The sequence below is a fragment of the Thalassophryne amazonica genome, chromosome 15, assembly GCF_902500255.1.
Source record: "Thalassophryne amazonica chromosome 15, fThaAma1.1, whole genome shotgun sequence".
Taxonomy (NCBI): Eukaryota; Metazoa; Chordata; class Actinopteri; order Batrachoidiformes; family Batrachoididae; genus Thalassophryne; species Thalassophryne amazonica.
Window position 1 is genome coordinate 70,011,423 of NC_047117.1, and position 17,313 is coordinate 70,028,735.

A 17,313-nucleotide genomic window follows, 5' to 3' on the forward strand; every position below is an offset into this window, starting at 1 on the left:
CAGCAATCATCTACGTTGCCTATGCCATGAGCCACCCCTGGTGTAAAATCTCTAAAAACAAAACAATTTCTAGAAAGCAAATACACACACACACACACATATGTATGTATATATATGTGTGTGTGTGTGTGTATATATATATATATATATATATATATATATATATATATATATATATAATGTTCATCATGTTTTCTTGTTATAATCAAGTTTCCTGTATCTTCTTCCTGCTCTAGCACTTCTGCACAGCTAAGACGCTGTACATCAGTGACTCTGACAAAAGGAAGCACTTCATGCTGTCGGTGAAAATGCTGTATGGCAACAGCGCCAACATAGGCATGTTCCTCAGCAAGAGGATCAAGGTCATCTCCAAGCCCTCAAAGAAGAAACAGTCCCTGAAAAATGCTGATCGTGAGTGGGGGGGTCCAGTACACACTCGCACATGTTCACGAGTACTAGAAGTGACATTTTACTACATAGTACATCAATTTAATATTTTAGTTGTTGTTTGCTTTAGAGATATTTGATTTTCTGCATCTCTGCCCTTTATTTTTGTCTTTCTTTAGTGTGTATAGCTTCAGGGACCAAGGTGGCGCTGTTTAACCGCTTGCGCTCGCAGACAGTCAGTACCAGGTATCTTCATGTGGAGGGCGGAAACTTTCGTGCCAGCTCCCAACAGTGGGGCGCTTTCTACATCCACCTTTGTGAGTTACATCAGATGTGTTTAAATTATGCCTTATTTTTTCTTTCTGTTCTGCACCTATATGCAACAGTTGATGTATTAAAAGATTGTAGTTTTATTCCGTGAAAACAAGTACACAGGCAGTTGGGTTCATAAACGAACAAAGCTGAACTTTTTGTTGTTTTAGCTGTCTGTCACAACATAATGAATGCGAAAGCAAATTGTGACTGAGCTCAAAAGGCTGAATGTCACCTCTGATTTGAGGGTATTTGCATCCAAGTTGATGCAACACTGTAGTAATTACTAGGGGTGTAGTCATGTATGAATTATGGAGTTTAATGGTGGACCCCCCCCCCAAAATCAAACACTGGGGGAGTGGGGTGTTGAAACACTTATTTCAAATCCACTGAAGTGGCCCATTTAATTTCTTAATGAGCATCTCGTCTGCCTGTCTCACTCCCATCATTACAATGGCTCTTTTAAGTCCGCAGTCCAGTGCATGGGACATGCCAAAACGTAGTCTAGCAATGAAAGTGGCAATCTACTTTCTGGATGACATGGTGACTTAGTGATTCCAGCTGTTGCCTCACAGCAAGAAAATCCTAAGATCGTAATTTTTTTCCCAAAATCTAATTACTGTTCAAGTCCAGGCCTTGGAGGTTATCAAAATAATGTTATTTTAGTGAAACTAACATTTGCCTTCCATAATATTATCTAACGACACCCTGCAGGAGGTATGTGTATCAATGTTAAAGTCAACAATTGGGAGAAAACATCCGCAGAGGATTTATCACAAGTAATAAACCTCAGGAACAGGAAGTCAAGATTAGAGTTTGGGGAAGGAAAAATAAATAAATAAAACAAGCACAGGTTTGGAACAACATTCAATGGTCAGAGACAAAGGTCAGATTATATCAGAAAGAAGTGAAGATAAAACTGTGACGATGAGATGAAACTGCTTCTAATCTAAAGCATGGTGGAGGCAGAATTACGTAAGATTAACAACAGGATCGGTTTCCACCTATTTATTTTTAAATGTGACTACTGCTATCTGTTTCAGACTAACGTGCTCATATTCATCCAAAACTCACTCACAGTACACCTGGACAGTTCCTCGGAGCAAAAGAAGCCAAAGGGATTCAGTGGCAAAGAAATAGGCTTTTCCAGTGTGCTTTTGTCAGTCACCTGATTTGAGTCCAGTGGAGCAACATTTCACTTGCAGAAAGCAAACCTGAAGACAAAATGCCCCAAGAAAAAGCAGGAAGTGAAGACAGCTACTGCAGAAGCATTTGCAAAACAGGGAAATAAGCTTTGAAATTGAAAGATGTTTTGAAACAGTTTTTGGAGTCATGAAATCCCTGGACAGAGGACTGTGGTGATGCCGATATCTTTGCAGGAGACCGAAGGCCCAAGTCTTTAGAGTATTGGTGCTTTCTGTTTTGCTGTATAGTTGAGAGACCAGTGGACACTAGTGATCGAGGGTGATGTCTTCTGCATAATCTTTGGCATAGCTGAACTTTGACACTGTCAAACGAGTGCTTACTTCAGGAGACTAAGACAAGGATTATCACTTTCACTGTGAGGGAATGTAACCTATGGCATTTTGGCCATCTGCAGTGTTTTCTCTGGGCATGATCCAGTACGAAGATGCCTGAGTAATGAGGACCCCAACAGCTGGAGAAGGCCAAGGAGACACCCACCTTTCAGCTGGCTGTGGCAGATAAATTTGAGAGGTGGGATTGGACCATTTGTCTAACTTTGCGTTTACCATGCTGCCTGTGGTGGATGCGGCAGCGCACTGCACTAGCATATTGACACCATGAATTAAAAAAAAAAGACTATATTATAATAGCCAAGTGACATCTCTGTGTGGGCGTGTGTGTGTTTGGCTTTGATCACGGGGAAACTGGGGAGAGCTGACATTTGCCGTTTGGTGTACTTGTGTATTTTGGTTCAAGGATGAACGCTGCAAAAACGGAAAGTCGATAGTGCTAATATTTTTGGAGAGATTAGTGATATTAGCTAATAGTGGTGATCAGTGGAGGCTATGCTGCAGTGCTCCATGGGAGTTGAGGGTTTTAAATGTTGTTATTGTGGTTCATGTTAGTTTAATAGTGTTGTTAGTGTTATTGATTTATTGTGTTTTGTAGTTCAGTTGGTTTAGTTAATTTAGTTAAGTGTGTTGTTACCATGAGTGAGTTAAGTTCATGTTGCCGCTATCATGAGTGAGAGCTGTAGTGGATTTGATGTCTTTGCCACTGTCTCTATTTGTGGGTGTGTAAAAATAAAAGCACCTGCTTGTGGCGGAATGCAGAAAAGACAAAAAGCTCTGTGTGCGTGCGTGCATGTAGAACTTCAATCACGGACAAACTGGGGAGAGCTGACATTTGCCGTTTGGTATGGTATCAAGGATGAATGCCGTCAAAATGAACTGTTGATGGGATAAATATTTTTGGAGAAACTATAGATATTAGCTAACAACACTGAACAATGGACATTGATAATTACATTCTGGACTCACATAATTCCAACAGAGGATGGTAAATCATCCATATATAAATAGTGTGCATGCGTGATTTTATTTAGTAAGTTCATTATAAGTACATGATATAATTGTAAATATGTTAAAAATATATAGATGATGCAAGAAAGTGAAAACACTTATTTCCATTGCAGTCCATTTAAAAATCAAATGACATAATAGAAGTACCGGTAATAATGATAGTAATAGTGTGTATATAACAAGAACCTAAACAATTAATTAACAGGAAATAAAAGGTTTGAGTTCTTCTAAAAAATTGTTGAGGTCTAAGATTCTAAAAACATTCTGGACTCATTCCAACTCATAGAAATTTATTGCCACCTGTGAAAAATGTCAGCTACCTATTTTATAAATGCTACCCAATCTAGAGCCTGTGGATCCCTACGGGCAACACACTAGTTTATGCATATAATTATCCTGTCTTCCATTTATTTAGGCCCTTGGAAATGGAGGACCACATTCCAAAAGTGCTGTAATTCATAGAAGGTTCATCTGATTTACATGTAAATGGTCGTAGGAGGTCATATTTATCATTTGGTCTGAACTCCTATATGATGTGACAGCAAAAATAGACGTAATAGAAGTTGGCTGCATATGAACAGCATGTCTCTTGTCATTCACATGGCCTTTTACTATCTGCAGTGTAAGCCCACACAGAGGAACTTGCACTAAAGATGTGGTTAAAGGTGGATCTGCCCCTTACTATCAGTTTGTGTTTTTTTGTATTTTTGTTCAGTGGATGATGATGAGTCTGAAGGAGAAGAGTTTGCAGTTAGAGATGGTTACATTCACTATGGCCAGACTGTCAAATTGGTGTGTTCTGTTACAGGCATGGCTCTGCCCAGACTGGTCAGTATGTGTTGCAGTATCACATTGTTTGTCAGAAAGTGTGCAGTATGTACTAGTGTGCATTATTTTTGTATCTGTTTGCCCATTTCTTCAGGTCATTCGCAAAGTGGACAAGCAGATGGCGTTGTTGGATGCAGACGACCCAGTGTCCCAACTCCATAAATGTGCCTTTTACCTGAAAGACACGGACAAAATGTACCTCTGTCTGTCACAGGAGAGGATCATCCAGTTCCAGGTGTGTAACGACTCATACTGAATTCACCATTTATGCACATTTGACAAAATGCAGTCAGTGGAAAGGCTAAAAGTAGGACATCATGGTCAAAGATGTGTGGGAATATTTCACACACTTGCACTCATCTTCAGCCGCTTAGTCCAGTCAAGGGTCGCGGGGGGCTGGAGCCTATCCCAGCAGTCATAGAGCACGAGGCGGGATACACCTAGGACAGTCTGTCGCTGGGCCACATATAGACAAACAAAGAGTTTCATGCCTCCACGCACAGACAGACAATCCGCCTAACCTGCGTGTCTTTGGATGTGGGAGGAAGCCAGAGCACCCGGAGAGAACCAACACGAACACGGGGCGAACACGCAAACTCTACACAGGCCACAGGTGGGACTCGAACCCATGACCTTCTTGCTGAGGCAACAGTGGTAACCACTAAGCCACCGTGCTGAGAATATTTCAGTTATTAAAAAAAAAGATGACATGGTCCTGAGGAGGAAGACCAACTAACATCTAAAATGTGTTTTCAAAGAGAAGACAAATATCAAATTTCTGCCCACTGACAGTAACACCACCCACTGCTGTCCATCAACTTCAGCATTACATTTTGAAATCGGCTTCAGTACAAACTAAAGAAGTTGGATTAGCTACATTTGTTAAGTTAATATACTCGGCAATTTAATGAGGCAGTTGATAAGATAACACTAAGATAAGATAACACTGACTAGTTTTTTTTTCTTCTCATAATTTAAAGCAAAATGCTGCGGAGTCAGCTAGCTAATTTAAACAAAAATACATTCTGAATCATTCTGTTTGACTTGAGCGTGACCTCTTTTGAAATCTATTTACCATTTTTTTTGTGGAGTATAGGTTAAAGGTTTTTATTTATTTATTATTCTTACTAGTTAGGGAGGTCCCAGGACTTTATTCCATATTCTGTTTATGGAAAATACTGCATTATCATCTATGGCCACAATATGGCACTGTCTATGCATGTGACAAGTTGCTCTTGTGTACTGGATTAGGTACTGTGATTCACGCTCTGCAGCAGAAGAAGCAGTTTTGAGTGAGAAAAACATTCTTTATCTTAGAGAATGAACAAATTCAAGAAATCGTGCTATCAAACTGAAAGACCGCAATGGAGTAAAAAAAAAGGGAATAGAATGTTTATACTGCTTGGCAAAACACTCATTTCGACTGTGTGAGAGAACAAAAACAGCAGTGGTAGATCACCTAAGATAAGCAAAGTCTATTTTACTTTTTTGTGTTGTTAATAAACAATGTGCCGAATTTTCAAATGTTTAATTACATCTCATGTTTACCTCAGCTGTAATTTCTGTTCAGTGGCCACAAGAAGCAGTTTACCCATGTAATAACATTGTTTAACTTGTGAGGTTTGGTTTGCTAACATGGTGTTGGCCTTGTAAATAAATAAATGTATATATTTGAATATATTTTTTCCTCTTCATGATGTATTTTTGGACAAATGCAACTAGAGGTATGGTGTGCCTTTTTGAAATGTGCTGCGATAATCACATGACCTTCTTAGCAGAGGAAATGACCTGACTCCATACTGCAGATAAAACATTCACACGTGCCATACTTTGTGCAGTGTTTTGGTTTGTGTGGACATACCACCGTCCTCCCACAGTCCAAGGATATGCCGGTTAATACTGGCTTTTTCACACACGGAGACTCTAAACTGTTGTGAATATATCCAACCCCACAGGCCACGACATGCTCCAAAGAAACCAACAAGGAGAACGTTAATGACGGGGCTTCGTGGACCATCATCAGCACAGACAAAGCAGAGTACACTTTCTTCGAGGGTATGGGTCCCGTCCCCACACCGGTCACACCTGTCCCCGTGGTGGAGAGTCTGCAGGTACACGCAAACGTCTGCACACACTCAGACATAAGAAACACTTTAGCTTTTTATTAAAGATCATCTCCCCTTAAAAATGTGGTTTTCTCATGGTTACATTGCAACACATTTCATTTTCCTCGCACACTAGCAGTTTATCACAGTTTTATTTTATTTATGAAGTCATGAAGTAGGCGGGGCAAACTGCACTTTGCTGAAATCTGATTTTCTCACAAGCACAGAAGAACTGAACTTGCAGAGTCACAAGTTCAAACAACCCACTCACAATGCAGTATGTTGTATTCTGGGTCAGTGGGCAGGGCTCAAGGCGTGTTTAATTTGGCATACTTAAGAACTTTTATCAATGCTTCATTCATGTGACCCTCAGTCTGCCTTTTCCACGTTAGAGGGCAAAATAGATGCTGGGTTCACTTGTCTGTTGTACAAATAGGCCTTTAGCTATCAGAATGCAAAGCACAAACACAAATCTGTCTCGCTGTAAATAAGTTGAACATTTTGTTGGTGTAAATTTTTGTCAACTGTTCTGTGTGCAGGATGAACTGCACCTGCATAACAGTGACATTCAAAGGTACTTCAAAATGTTCCTTGGCCCCACCCACAAAATGTCACAGGAGACAGAATGTTCTTGTGTTGTTTTTCAACATAGTCTCCCTTACTTTCAATGCATTTGGTTGGCAAAGACATAGCAAAGCTTGAGCTTGAGCCTCCAGATACTTTTGTTTCCTGGTGAAACATAGAACTTTTTTGAAGTATGTAAAAATAAGAGAAAAATAAGTGACTTTCACTGGTTCATTATTGCTGCAACATGTTATCTTATATCAACTAAAAAAATTTAACATTTTTCAATGCACAGTGATCACAATCGAACCTTGGTGAGTAGGATCAAAGACAAGCTGTCTGTGTCAGTGAACACTGATTGCAATCGAACCTCATTGAGTAAGAGCAAAGATGATTTATCAGTATTAATGGTCAGTGATCACAATCAAAGCTCAGTGTATAGTATCAAAGACATGTTATCAGAATCAACTATCACAGTCAGAGCTTGGTGAGTAGGATCAAAGATGTGTTATCACTATTCGTGGTCAATGATCACCACCATAGTAGAACAGGTAGCTGAGTGGATAAGGAACTGGCCTACTAATCTGTAAGATGCTTAATCTGCATTATCTCAGTCCACCAAGCTGTAAATGAGTACCGGCCTCAACTGGTCGGCCCAGTGTCCCATCCACGGGGAGCCGTAGACTCTCATCTGGGGGCGGCTTGGTGGAGGTATGATCGGAGTGTACTTCTGTTATCTACATGAAAATACTTTTGTCATGTTGGCAGGTCTGCATTTCCATCGAAGAAGAAGAAGAGAAACTCAGTTTACTGGGAAAAAAAAATCTTAATGAAAAAAAGACAAAATATTGGACTGAGGTTTTTTAACCACAGTAAAAATGCAGCAAGCCTATATAGACAAAAAAATCTTTCTATGTGTCTGTGAAGCTGAATGGTGGAGGAGATGTTGCCATGTTGGAGTTGACAGGACAGAACTTCACCCCTAACCTTCGAGTGTGGTTCGGAGATGTGGAGGCTGACACCATGTACAGGTAATGAACACAAGTCAGGACCATATATGGCAAATTGTGTGTACCAGCACGAATAACGAACTTTTGCCTCGCCTGTTTATTCTCCTGAGATGTGGCGAGAGCGTCCTGTGCGTGGTGCCGGATATTTCTGCCTTCAGAGAGGGCTGGCGCTGGGTGAGACAGCCCGTGCAAGTCCCCGTCACCCTGGTACGCAATGATGGAATCATCTACTCCACCGCACTCACCTTCACCTACACACCTGAACCGGGGCCCCGGCCCCACTGTAATGTAGCCGGAGCCATTCTGCGGTCACGTAGCACCTCGTCGTCATCGCCGGTATCTTCATCATCGCCGTCATCCTTGCTGGGTGGGCTTGGCGATGGTCAGGGGGCGTACAGCACGAATGACTCAAGCATTGACATGTCTGCCATGTCAGTGCTGACATAGTAAATACTCATTTCAGTGCATGTGTGTGCACATACTTCCCAAAGAGACTCCTGGACTGACATACACTCCATGAGGGAGCGATTCGGTTCATCAGCAATGCAAAAGACAACTCTGTGGATAAGGAATTCCTCTCGTTAGCCCCCTCTTGTGGATTGTTATGGATTTTCTGAAATGTGATCTTAATGTTGAAGATGAGTTTCTTCTGGCGCTCAACTGACAGAAACCTGACGTGGAAATCAACCAGACTGTGGGTTTGGAACCCATTTTCATATTTTCTACCAGAGGACACACAAGAGCACAAGAGACATTTTTCCCCCAGTGCCACAGTTTTTATGGACCAAGGAATATTTTTATATAATTTTACACGTATTATATTTTCTAAGCGTTTTCTGAGGTACATTTTCAAGTTTGTATGAAGTAGTAAGCTTATGTTTGTTACCAAATAGAATTCATTGTGTATGCTTGCAGTTGTTCTTTCAGAGTGTGTTTTAACAATTTTTTTTTTTTCTGTTCCATTTGTGTGTTTTGGAGCTACACAGGCATGTTCATAGAATTTTAAGTAAACTGGGCTTATAAAATGAGATGTCTGTATTCACTTAGATCTACAATACCAGGGCTATGCCAAGTTTGTTTGGTTGACACAAACGGAGAGAACCCGCCCCCTCTTTTGGGTAAAATTAACTATTAACAAAATAGGACATTATTATTATTTCAACCGCTCCTTTTTAACAATACGAAACACATGCCTGGATGCTTCCTTTCACTTTAACACAGATTGCAGTTGGACAGCTAACACATGCAGGTTATAATTTGGCCAGAAGGTCACATAAAAGTTAAAAATCTTCCAATAGCAGAATAAGGTTTGTCCAATTTGGGTTTTAAAGATGTCATAAATGGCATATTATACATTAATGTAGCAGCAAACCAGTTATCTGTGTAAAGATATTTTTGATTCTGTCATTTACATTCCAGGTTTGGCCACGTGCACGTTTAGTGGGTGAGGTGTCTGTGTGCACGTGTTCAGTACATAGGAGTTTTCACCCGTTTATGAAGAGGCAGCAGTACTCCTTAATCAACATAGAGCTGTTGAAAGTTTTTTCCAAGATGGCGGACAAGATGAGACTTCTCTGAAACGTATAAAAAAAAATAAATAAATAAAAATAAAAAAATAAATGTTTGCATGTGTGAAAATGTGTGCAAACACCATGGCACTTGCAAAAAAAACAAACAAAAAAAAAACACCCTGCATTCTGATTTACTAACGGTGCACACTGTGGTTTGTGTCTTTCAGATGGGCAAATTAGCAGGTATTGTCCATTCAGCATGTTTGCCTTCTTGAATATCCAATTTGGGATTTGTATACTAAAGTGCACAAAATTATGGGAGGGAACATGCAAGTAGCTCAGATTTATTAATGTCAACAGTAAATGTAGCGGATACTGAAACAGTCTGTGTTTTCCATCTTTGAAACCTTGGCGTTAACATGTTGCACTTCACTGAATACTGTTCCAACAGCACAGAGGCCGCTGCATCGTCGTACACGCAAAAAAAAAAAAAAAAATGAAGTCATTAAGAGGTCACATTTACTTTGTGCTTGTTTCTTGAAGAATAAATGTTTCCATGCTGCACAGAGTGACATCGTACATTTTCATGACTCATGATTGCTGTGTCACTCAAACACACACGCATCTCTGAGTCTGTGTGGGGCGATGTACATCTGTGCACACTCTGTATGCACAGTTGTCTGTGTGCATTCCACCAGCAGAATACATGCTTGATTGTTAACCAATTCCTTATACCACATATAGTCACATCCAGGCCACCATGGGGGGGCCAGAATTATTATTTGCATTATTTTGAAGAGATTTACAGTCAGCCATTTTTCCTGATGTGCTGTAACTGGTGCAGCCAGCGTTAAAAATAGATCCAATAAGTGCAAATCAGATTGGACAATCTAAGTAACAAATAATAAATACATACCTTGTAACACAATTGCATCCCGTTGATTTTACTTATAAAACGGCCCATAGCAGTCACTGAGAATATCGTCCATAATTCAAAATTCTACAAGTTCCATGTGATGGTCATTAAACATCCCATTGCCATCATCACCTTTGTGTCAGTTGATTCTTTCATTTGTCCAGCCACAATCAAGAATCCAGTAAAGATAGACATTGCTTAAAGCTAACAGTTTTAACTTCTTCAAAGTCGCAGTTACAGTTGTCCTGTTGAGATCTCAAATGTGACGTCACTTCCTCGCTAAGCCTTCATGGTCACACTGGATAATAAACAAATAAACAAAAAAAAAAACGTGATCGTCAAGCATGGCAAAAAAATGGGACTGGTGAGGGGGGGATGGATGTTGACAAAGCAATGCATTCTGGGTCATTTTTTTCCTACATGTGGTCAGGAGAATTTTCTTAAATATTGTGGCTGAAACAATAATTTACAGCCGTTAACACTCACAAAGTCCTCATTTATGCACTGCTGTCTATGTCACGATATTACTCTGTATAAATTGTGCCGTTACTCTTAGTAAATTTACCACAAAGCTGTCTTCACTGCAGTATGCAATTTAGGTCTTGTTATCTTGGTTACCAGTAAATCAGGCCCTAAGAGGCTAAAAATGCCTCTGACCCACATATGTAGAATGTGGGTTGAACAGGGAAGCTTTGTTTACATCATGAAATCTGACGTTACGTGCGGCATCTAGTGGTAGAACCTGTAAACTGTCTGCTGTCAAAAAGCTCTCCATATTGTATTTTAGAAGATGTTTTTCTGTGAAATAAATCTCGCTAATCTTAGTCTTCTGAGCTTTATTGCATCAGCTCAGTCTTGTGCAAATGTGGTTAACTCAGTGTTTTGTTTTGCCTCACATTTTTACTGCAGCAGTCATTTCTGAGTTCAGTCTTGTTGAATGATGTTTTGATGAAGCAATAATTGGACTGCAACTTCTTATTCCAAATAATCTTGTTTGTGAAAGTTTGAAATGATTATAATTAATTCAGTTGATTAGTGTTTTAAAACCATACAGGAATCAGATCTTACCCATGGGCACGGGAGAGTTTAACCACTCCCATGTTTAATTCATAATTCATTTATTAGTGATGATTTTTTTTTAAGTGTACAGTAGTACATAAAAACTCACATCATGCATAAATAGAAATTTTAAAAGTTGTCCAGAAATATAAAAATTGTCAAATAATAATAATAATAAAAAAAAGATCAAGAAATATACAAATTGCCCTAATTACATTTTAAATGAAACACCATCTAGTGAGAAAGTCGTAATTTGGTAAAATACTTCCTATATGTATTGACCTGTCTGGAAAAACTGTGCTTCCTAATATTAAGTCTACTTCTATTATGTTCAAGACTACATTCATGACCTCTATGGCCCTGGTACCTTCCAGTAGTTCAACTGACCATTCCATTGATAATTTTATACATTTCAATAGGTCACCCCTAATTCTTCTATCTTCTAATGTAGTCAGACCAAGAGCCTTCAGTCTATCCTGATAACACAAGTATTGTAAATCAGGTACAATTTTAGTTGCCCTTCTTTGGTACATTTATTAAATATTAGAGCCTGATACAGATTTGTTTTTGGGAGCCGATACGATAGATATTTGAGGGTACAAAAAATTGGAATACCGAAATACCTGCACATGAAATTTTATTATCAAACCCTTATGACGAAGAAATGTATGTGAGGTTTGATGTTTTACAGTTTAAACATGATATAACTGACAACCCTGCAGTTATAGGACACCAGTCTATCAGGCACCAGCCCCCCGTGACCCGTCAACTGGCGTGAGTGGGTATAGAAAACTAATGAATGGCCATCATCCAACCAACGTACGTCACGAGAGACAAGTGGTTGCTATGCCGCTAGCTAGGCAGGGACAAAATAAACAAAAAGTCTGTTTTATATAAGTGACACAGTGTGACTGACCACTCTGAGTGAAGGCAGTGTAATGACACAGGGTAAAATGCCCACTCTGATTGAAAATGAATGGCAGCTAGTAGTTTTTCCTCTATCTCTTATAGTTAATGTGAGCAAGGGGTGATGGGGGTCTCGGCATGTTTGACTGCATTGTAATCACAGCTGTTGGAGCACCCTCTGCTGGACAAACTATGTAATGACACCACTTCCAACATTCAGTGTTTTTCTACATTGTTGATTCCATAAAATAAAAGTTTTCGTTTTGGCAAACGTAAACCTGATGTCAATATATTGGTGAAAGGATTTTACCAGCCGATATCTGCCAACTGATATACCGATAATTTTGTCTTCAACCCCTGCATGGCTGCAGTCAGAGATTGAGATGTAAAATGCACTCTCTGTAGCTTTCCAGAGACCTTACTGAGGCCATGTTGGACATTTATTAGGCTCTGCAGCGTAAAGGTTAAAGCTGTCCCACTATTTTTAAACTGGGAGCAGAATTGCTGGAATGAAACCTGATGCTTTGTTGCTGTTCCTGTGTGTGCGAGTGGTTTTGAGGTCTGTTTGCTGCTCTGATTTTCCACTAATAATTTAGGATCGTGAAAATAGACTGTGAGACAATCACTATGAAGTCCAGCTCCACATCTCCAGAAAATTTGTTAAAATTAACGCTTATCAGGAGATAGTAGTTCTCTTGAATTCTACAGATGTTCATGCTGGACCTTCATATAATCCTCCAATCAAAGCAATCAGAAATGTTGTCAAAAAGGAGTTTTTTGGTTTTTGTTTTTTTTTTTTGTTTTTTTATAGAACTGTTTTGTAAGTATATTATGCGCACTGTAAAAGCTGAGTTAAATCAACTCACACAGTTTAAAGACTCCAGTTAGAAATAATTTCATCATCAAAAATTGTTTTAATTAGTAATAAATCACAGATTGATTACTTATCAATGGGTGGGGCCAGAGACCTGAAAGTTGCATTTTTAGTTTGTAAATGCAATTTCTCAACAAAACGACATGTATGTCAATACAAAACATTCCTTCTTCCAAAAAAAAAAAAAAATGTTTGGGCACAGTGTTTCATGACATCACAATCCAAAAGAAAAGCCAACAAAATCTCAACATAATACTAATACCTAAAAGCCTCTGTATATTTTGTTGTTAACTTCCTGAAGTGCTTTAAGTTGTAAAGTCCTTTTCTGTAATTTGACAGTTTCAAGTAAAGGATGTGACTGACAACCGATGCAGTTTCCCATGTGTCATGTATGCATCAACGGGTCCTTTCATGAAACAAGAAAAGCTCCACCCCACTTTATGAAAAACTGTATGAAACTGTAAAAAATGCCACAAAATAGAAACAAAATTCATTTTATCCAAAAACTGGGATAATTAAGCCATTTTTTTCCCTTTTTTGGAGGGGTGGGGATAAAAGTCCAAATCTTACTGAAATTATAGTTTACAAGTTTAATAACATCACAACTATTCATTTATAGAGCTGACTCTTGTTCCTGAACTCACCATTCTGAAAAATGTAAAACCCTGCACTTGCTGGAATACTTCCATCATTATCATAATTTATTTTGGTGGTTTTATCATTATTAACAATAAAGTATCTACTTTTGATAAGTTGTTGTTTGAAGTTTTCAAAGGTTTCTGACAGTTGTTAGAAAGTAAATGACTATCATATTTCATCACATTTTCAGGAGTAATAAGGCTCTACTTTTGGATATCTCATTGAGGCAGCTATTGCTGAAGAACTCTCAAAGTTTGTAATGGATTAAATTTGATTAAATATGATTATATATTCCATAATAATTTGTACGCTGCATCTGGAAAGTATTCACAGTGCTTCACTTTTTCCACATTTTATTACAGCTTTATTCCAAAATGGATGAAATTGTTTTTTGTTTTTTTTCCTCCTCAAACGTCTTCACACAATACCCCCATAATGGCAATGTGAAAAGTTATTTTTTGAGATTTTTGCAAATTTATTAAAAATAAAAAAATTAAGAAATCACATATACGTAAGTATTCACAGCCTTTGCCATGACGCTCTAAATTGAGCTCAGGTGCATCTTTTTTCCACTGATCATCCTTAAGATGTTTCTACAGCTTAATTGGAGTCCAGCTGGGATAGATTCAGTTGATTGGACATGATTTGGAAAGACACACATCATCTGTAAAATGAAGAAGTTCTGATCCACCAGGACTTTTCCTAGAGCTGACCGTCCATCTAAACTGAGCGATCAGGGGAGAAGTTTAGTTAGGGAGGTAAACAAGAATTGTCCAGAAGGACAACTATCTCTGCAGCAATCCACCAGTCAGACCTGTATGGTACAGTGGCCAGATGGAAGCCACTCCTTAGTAAAAGGCACATGGCAACCCACCTGGAGTTTGCCAAAAGGCACCTGAAGGACTCTCAGACCATGAGAAACAAAATTCTCTGGTCTGATGAGACGACTGAACTCTTTGGCGTGAATGCCAGGCGTCATGTTTGGAGGAATCCAGGCACCATCCCTACAGTGAAGCATGGTGGTGGCAGCATCATGCTGTGGGGATTTTTTTCAGCGGCAGGAACTGAGAGACGAGTCAGGGTTGAAGGAAAGATGAATGCAGCAATGTACAGAGACATCCTGGATGAAAACCTGCTCCAGAGCGCTCTTGACCTCAGACTAGGGCGACTGTTCATCTTTCAGTAGTACAATGACCCTAAGCACACAGCCAAGATATCGAAGGAGTGGCTTCAGGACAACTCTGTGAATGTCCTTGAGTGGCCCAGCCACTCCTCCTCCATTTCTTTTTTTCCTCCTCTTCTTTTTTTTCCCCTCCTCCCCTGGCCATCAAGCAGTTTGGGCCATTTTGACATTGTTGACTTATTATTCACATAATTAATCCCGACCTGACACTAGACATTTTGTGACATTGTTGACTTGTTATTCACGTAATTAATCACAACCCAACACCAGATAGTTTGGGTCTTTTTTTTTTTTTAGAAGGGTTCATCATGAGACACTTTGGGGGGGGACTGTTATCATTATTTAATGGGCTTTGCTATGCAGTTAAATCAATACAGGCTTTTATTTATTTTGTATTAAATAGTATTAACTAGTTTTCTTTTAATAATAGTGGAAATTGACTTTTTTTTTTACCCTCATTTGTGGTCACTGGAAGGATTTTTAAAATTAAAAATTGCTTCATGAGCTGCATCTATTTGCCGTGTCCTGAGAGGTAATGTGTTCACTCTGCAGTTCCTATCTTTACGGTCTTGGCAGAAGCTTTTACAGCCAGGTGCTTTTCTTCACACCCACCATCTACAATTATTATCAGCCTGGGACCAGGAGCACTTTGAGATTTAATGCCTTGCTGAGGGACACTTTTACATATGGGGTAGTCAGGGACTGAATATTCTTCAAACTGTTAGTTTGTGAGTACTGCTATGCCTGACTCACTTCTCTTGTATTTAGTTACTTTCATTCCACTTTTAGGTTTCATTAGTTGTATTTATATTCTTCCTATTAAGTTAAAATGTTTTCCAAAAAAAATTGTAAATACCTTCACTGGAATGATACAAGCATTTCAAGCCCATAGGGAAAAGAAATTGCATCCAAATTAGTGTAATTTTATTCTGATCACATTAAATCAAAGAGTATTATGAATGTCTGTCTAAAATACTTAAAATTATTACTGAATGGACTTAGTGCTGGTTACTTTATGTGTGCTTTAATTGATTGATTGATTTTATTGAGCCTCCAGTAGAAGAATTAAAAACCATGTAAATTATAAGATTATAACATATTCACATACATCAAATACAAAATACACAGACAAGAGAAAAATGAGACATTAACTAAAACCGTAACATATTAAGAATAGTCCCATCATAAGGATTAAAACTTAGTAAAAGTTGCCGCACACAGTCCATCCATCACTAACCATGAAACAATTCTTAATTTTACATTTATAATAAAACTAAATGTATTATATTTGGAAATAAACAGGCACCCAAATGTAAAAATGTAACTATAAACAATAAGGAAATTGAGTTAGTAACAGAATAAATTTTTAGGTGTTATAATTGATAATAAACTTAGCTGGAAACCACATATAAATTATGTGAAATCAAAATTGTCAAAAACTATAGCCATTTTGTATAAAGCCAAAGACCTACTGCCGCAAGAAGGGTTACTTACTTTATATCATTCTCTGATGGTACCATATATGACATATTGTGTTGAGTCATGGGGAAACACTTACAAATCAAATACCAATCCAATATTCCTTTTGCAAAAACGAGCCATACGAATAATCTGCAATAAACAATATCGTGAACCAACTCATTCTCTATTTGGGTCTTTAAATTTATTAAAATTCATTGATTTGGTCGATTACATTACAATTCAAACTTTATTTCGAGCGAAAAACCAAGCCTTACCGAGACATGTCCAGAGTCTGTTCCGATTGAGGGAATCCAGATATAGTTAAGAGGTTGTGCAATTTTTATGAAACCACCAGTAAGAACAAATGTAAAGGGTTTTTGTGTGTCTGTGGTTGGGGTGAGGAAATGGAACAAATGTTCAACACAGGTTAGAATGAGTAGTACCTTAGTGAGATTTAAGAAACTACTCAAAAAGAACATTATGTCTAAGTATCATAAAGAAGCAAATATAATTTGATTTATATGGAATGTTCAATTTATAAGTAGGACTTATTGTATATTTGAATGTGTGGGTATGTATATGCGTATGTAGATATATAGATATGGGTAGATGTATACGAGGGCTGTCCGTAAAGTATAGGTCCTTTTTATTTTTTTCAAAAACTATATGGATTTCATTCATATGTTTTTACGTCAGACATGCTTTAACCCTCGTGCGCATGCGTGAGTTTTTCCACGCCTGTCGGTGACGTCATTCGCCTGTGAGCACTCCTTGTGGGAGGAGTCGTCCAGCCCCTCGTCGGAATTCCTTTGTCTGAGAAGTTGCTGAGAGACTGGCGCTTTGTTTGATCAAAATTTTTTCTAAACCTGTGAGACACATCGAAGTGGACATGGTTCTAAAAATTAAGCTGGTCGTCAGTGAAAATTTTAACAGCTGATGAGAGATTTTGAGGTGATTCTGTCGCTTTAAGGACTTTTCACGGAGCGAGACGTCGCGCAGCACTCCCAGGCAG

The 17,313-nt window shown here is 38.6% G+C and overlaps 1 protein-coding gene across 3 annotated transcripts in view; it reads left to right on the forward strand.

Annotated features, from left to right (window-relative positions):
* LOC117525609 (recombining binding protein suppressor of hairless-like) overlaps nucleotides 1–17,313 on the forward strand; it is a 29,751-nt gene that overhangs the window by 12,092 nt on the left and 346 nt on the right. The window contains exons 4-10 of one of the 3 annotated variants that reach the window (XR_004565100.1): nucleotides 237–411; nucleotides 567–704; nucleotides 3,961–4,073; nucleotides 4,168–4,308; nucleotides 6,029–6,184; nucleotides 7,670–7,773; nucleotides 7,863–8,394. Coding sequence is in view for 2 of the 3 variants with exons in the window: in XM_034187508.1 (XP_034043399.1) it covers nucleotides 237–411; nucleotides 567–704; nucleotides 3,961–4,073; nucleotides 4,168–4,308; nucleotides 6,029–6,184; nucleotides 7,670–7,773; nucleotides 7,863–8,199 (1,164 nt within the window). In the remaining variant the exon portion in view is untranslated. Of the gene's footprint in view, nucleotides 1–236; nucleotides 412–566; nucleotides 705–3,960; nucleotides 4,074–4,167; nucleotides 4,309–6,028; nucleotides 6,185–7,669; nucleotides 7,774–7,862; nucleotides 11,003–17,313 lie in introns of those variants that run through there. The other 2 variants (XM_034187508.1, XM_034187507.1) reach the window with 2 other exon arrangements.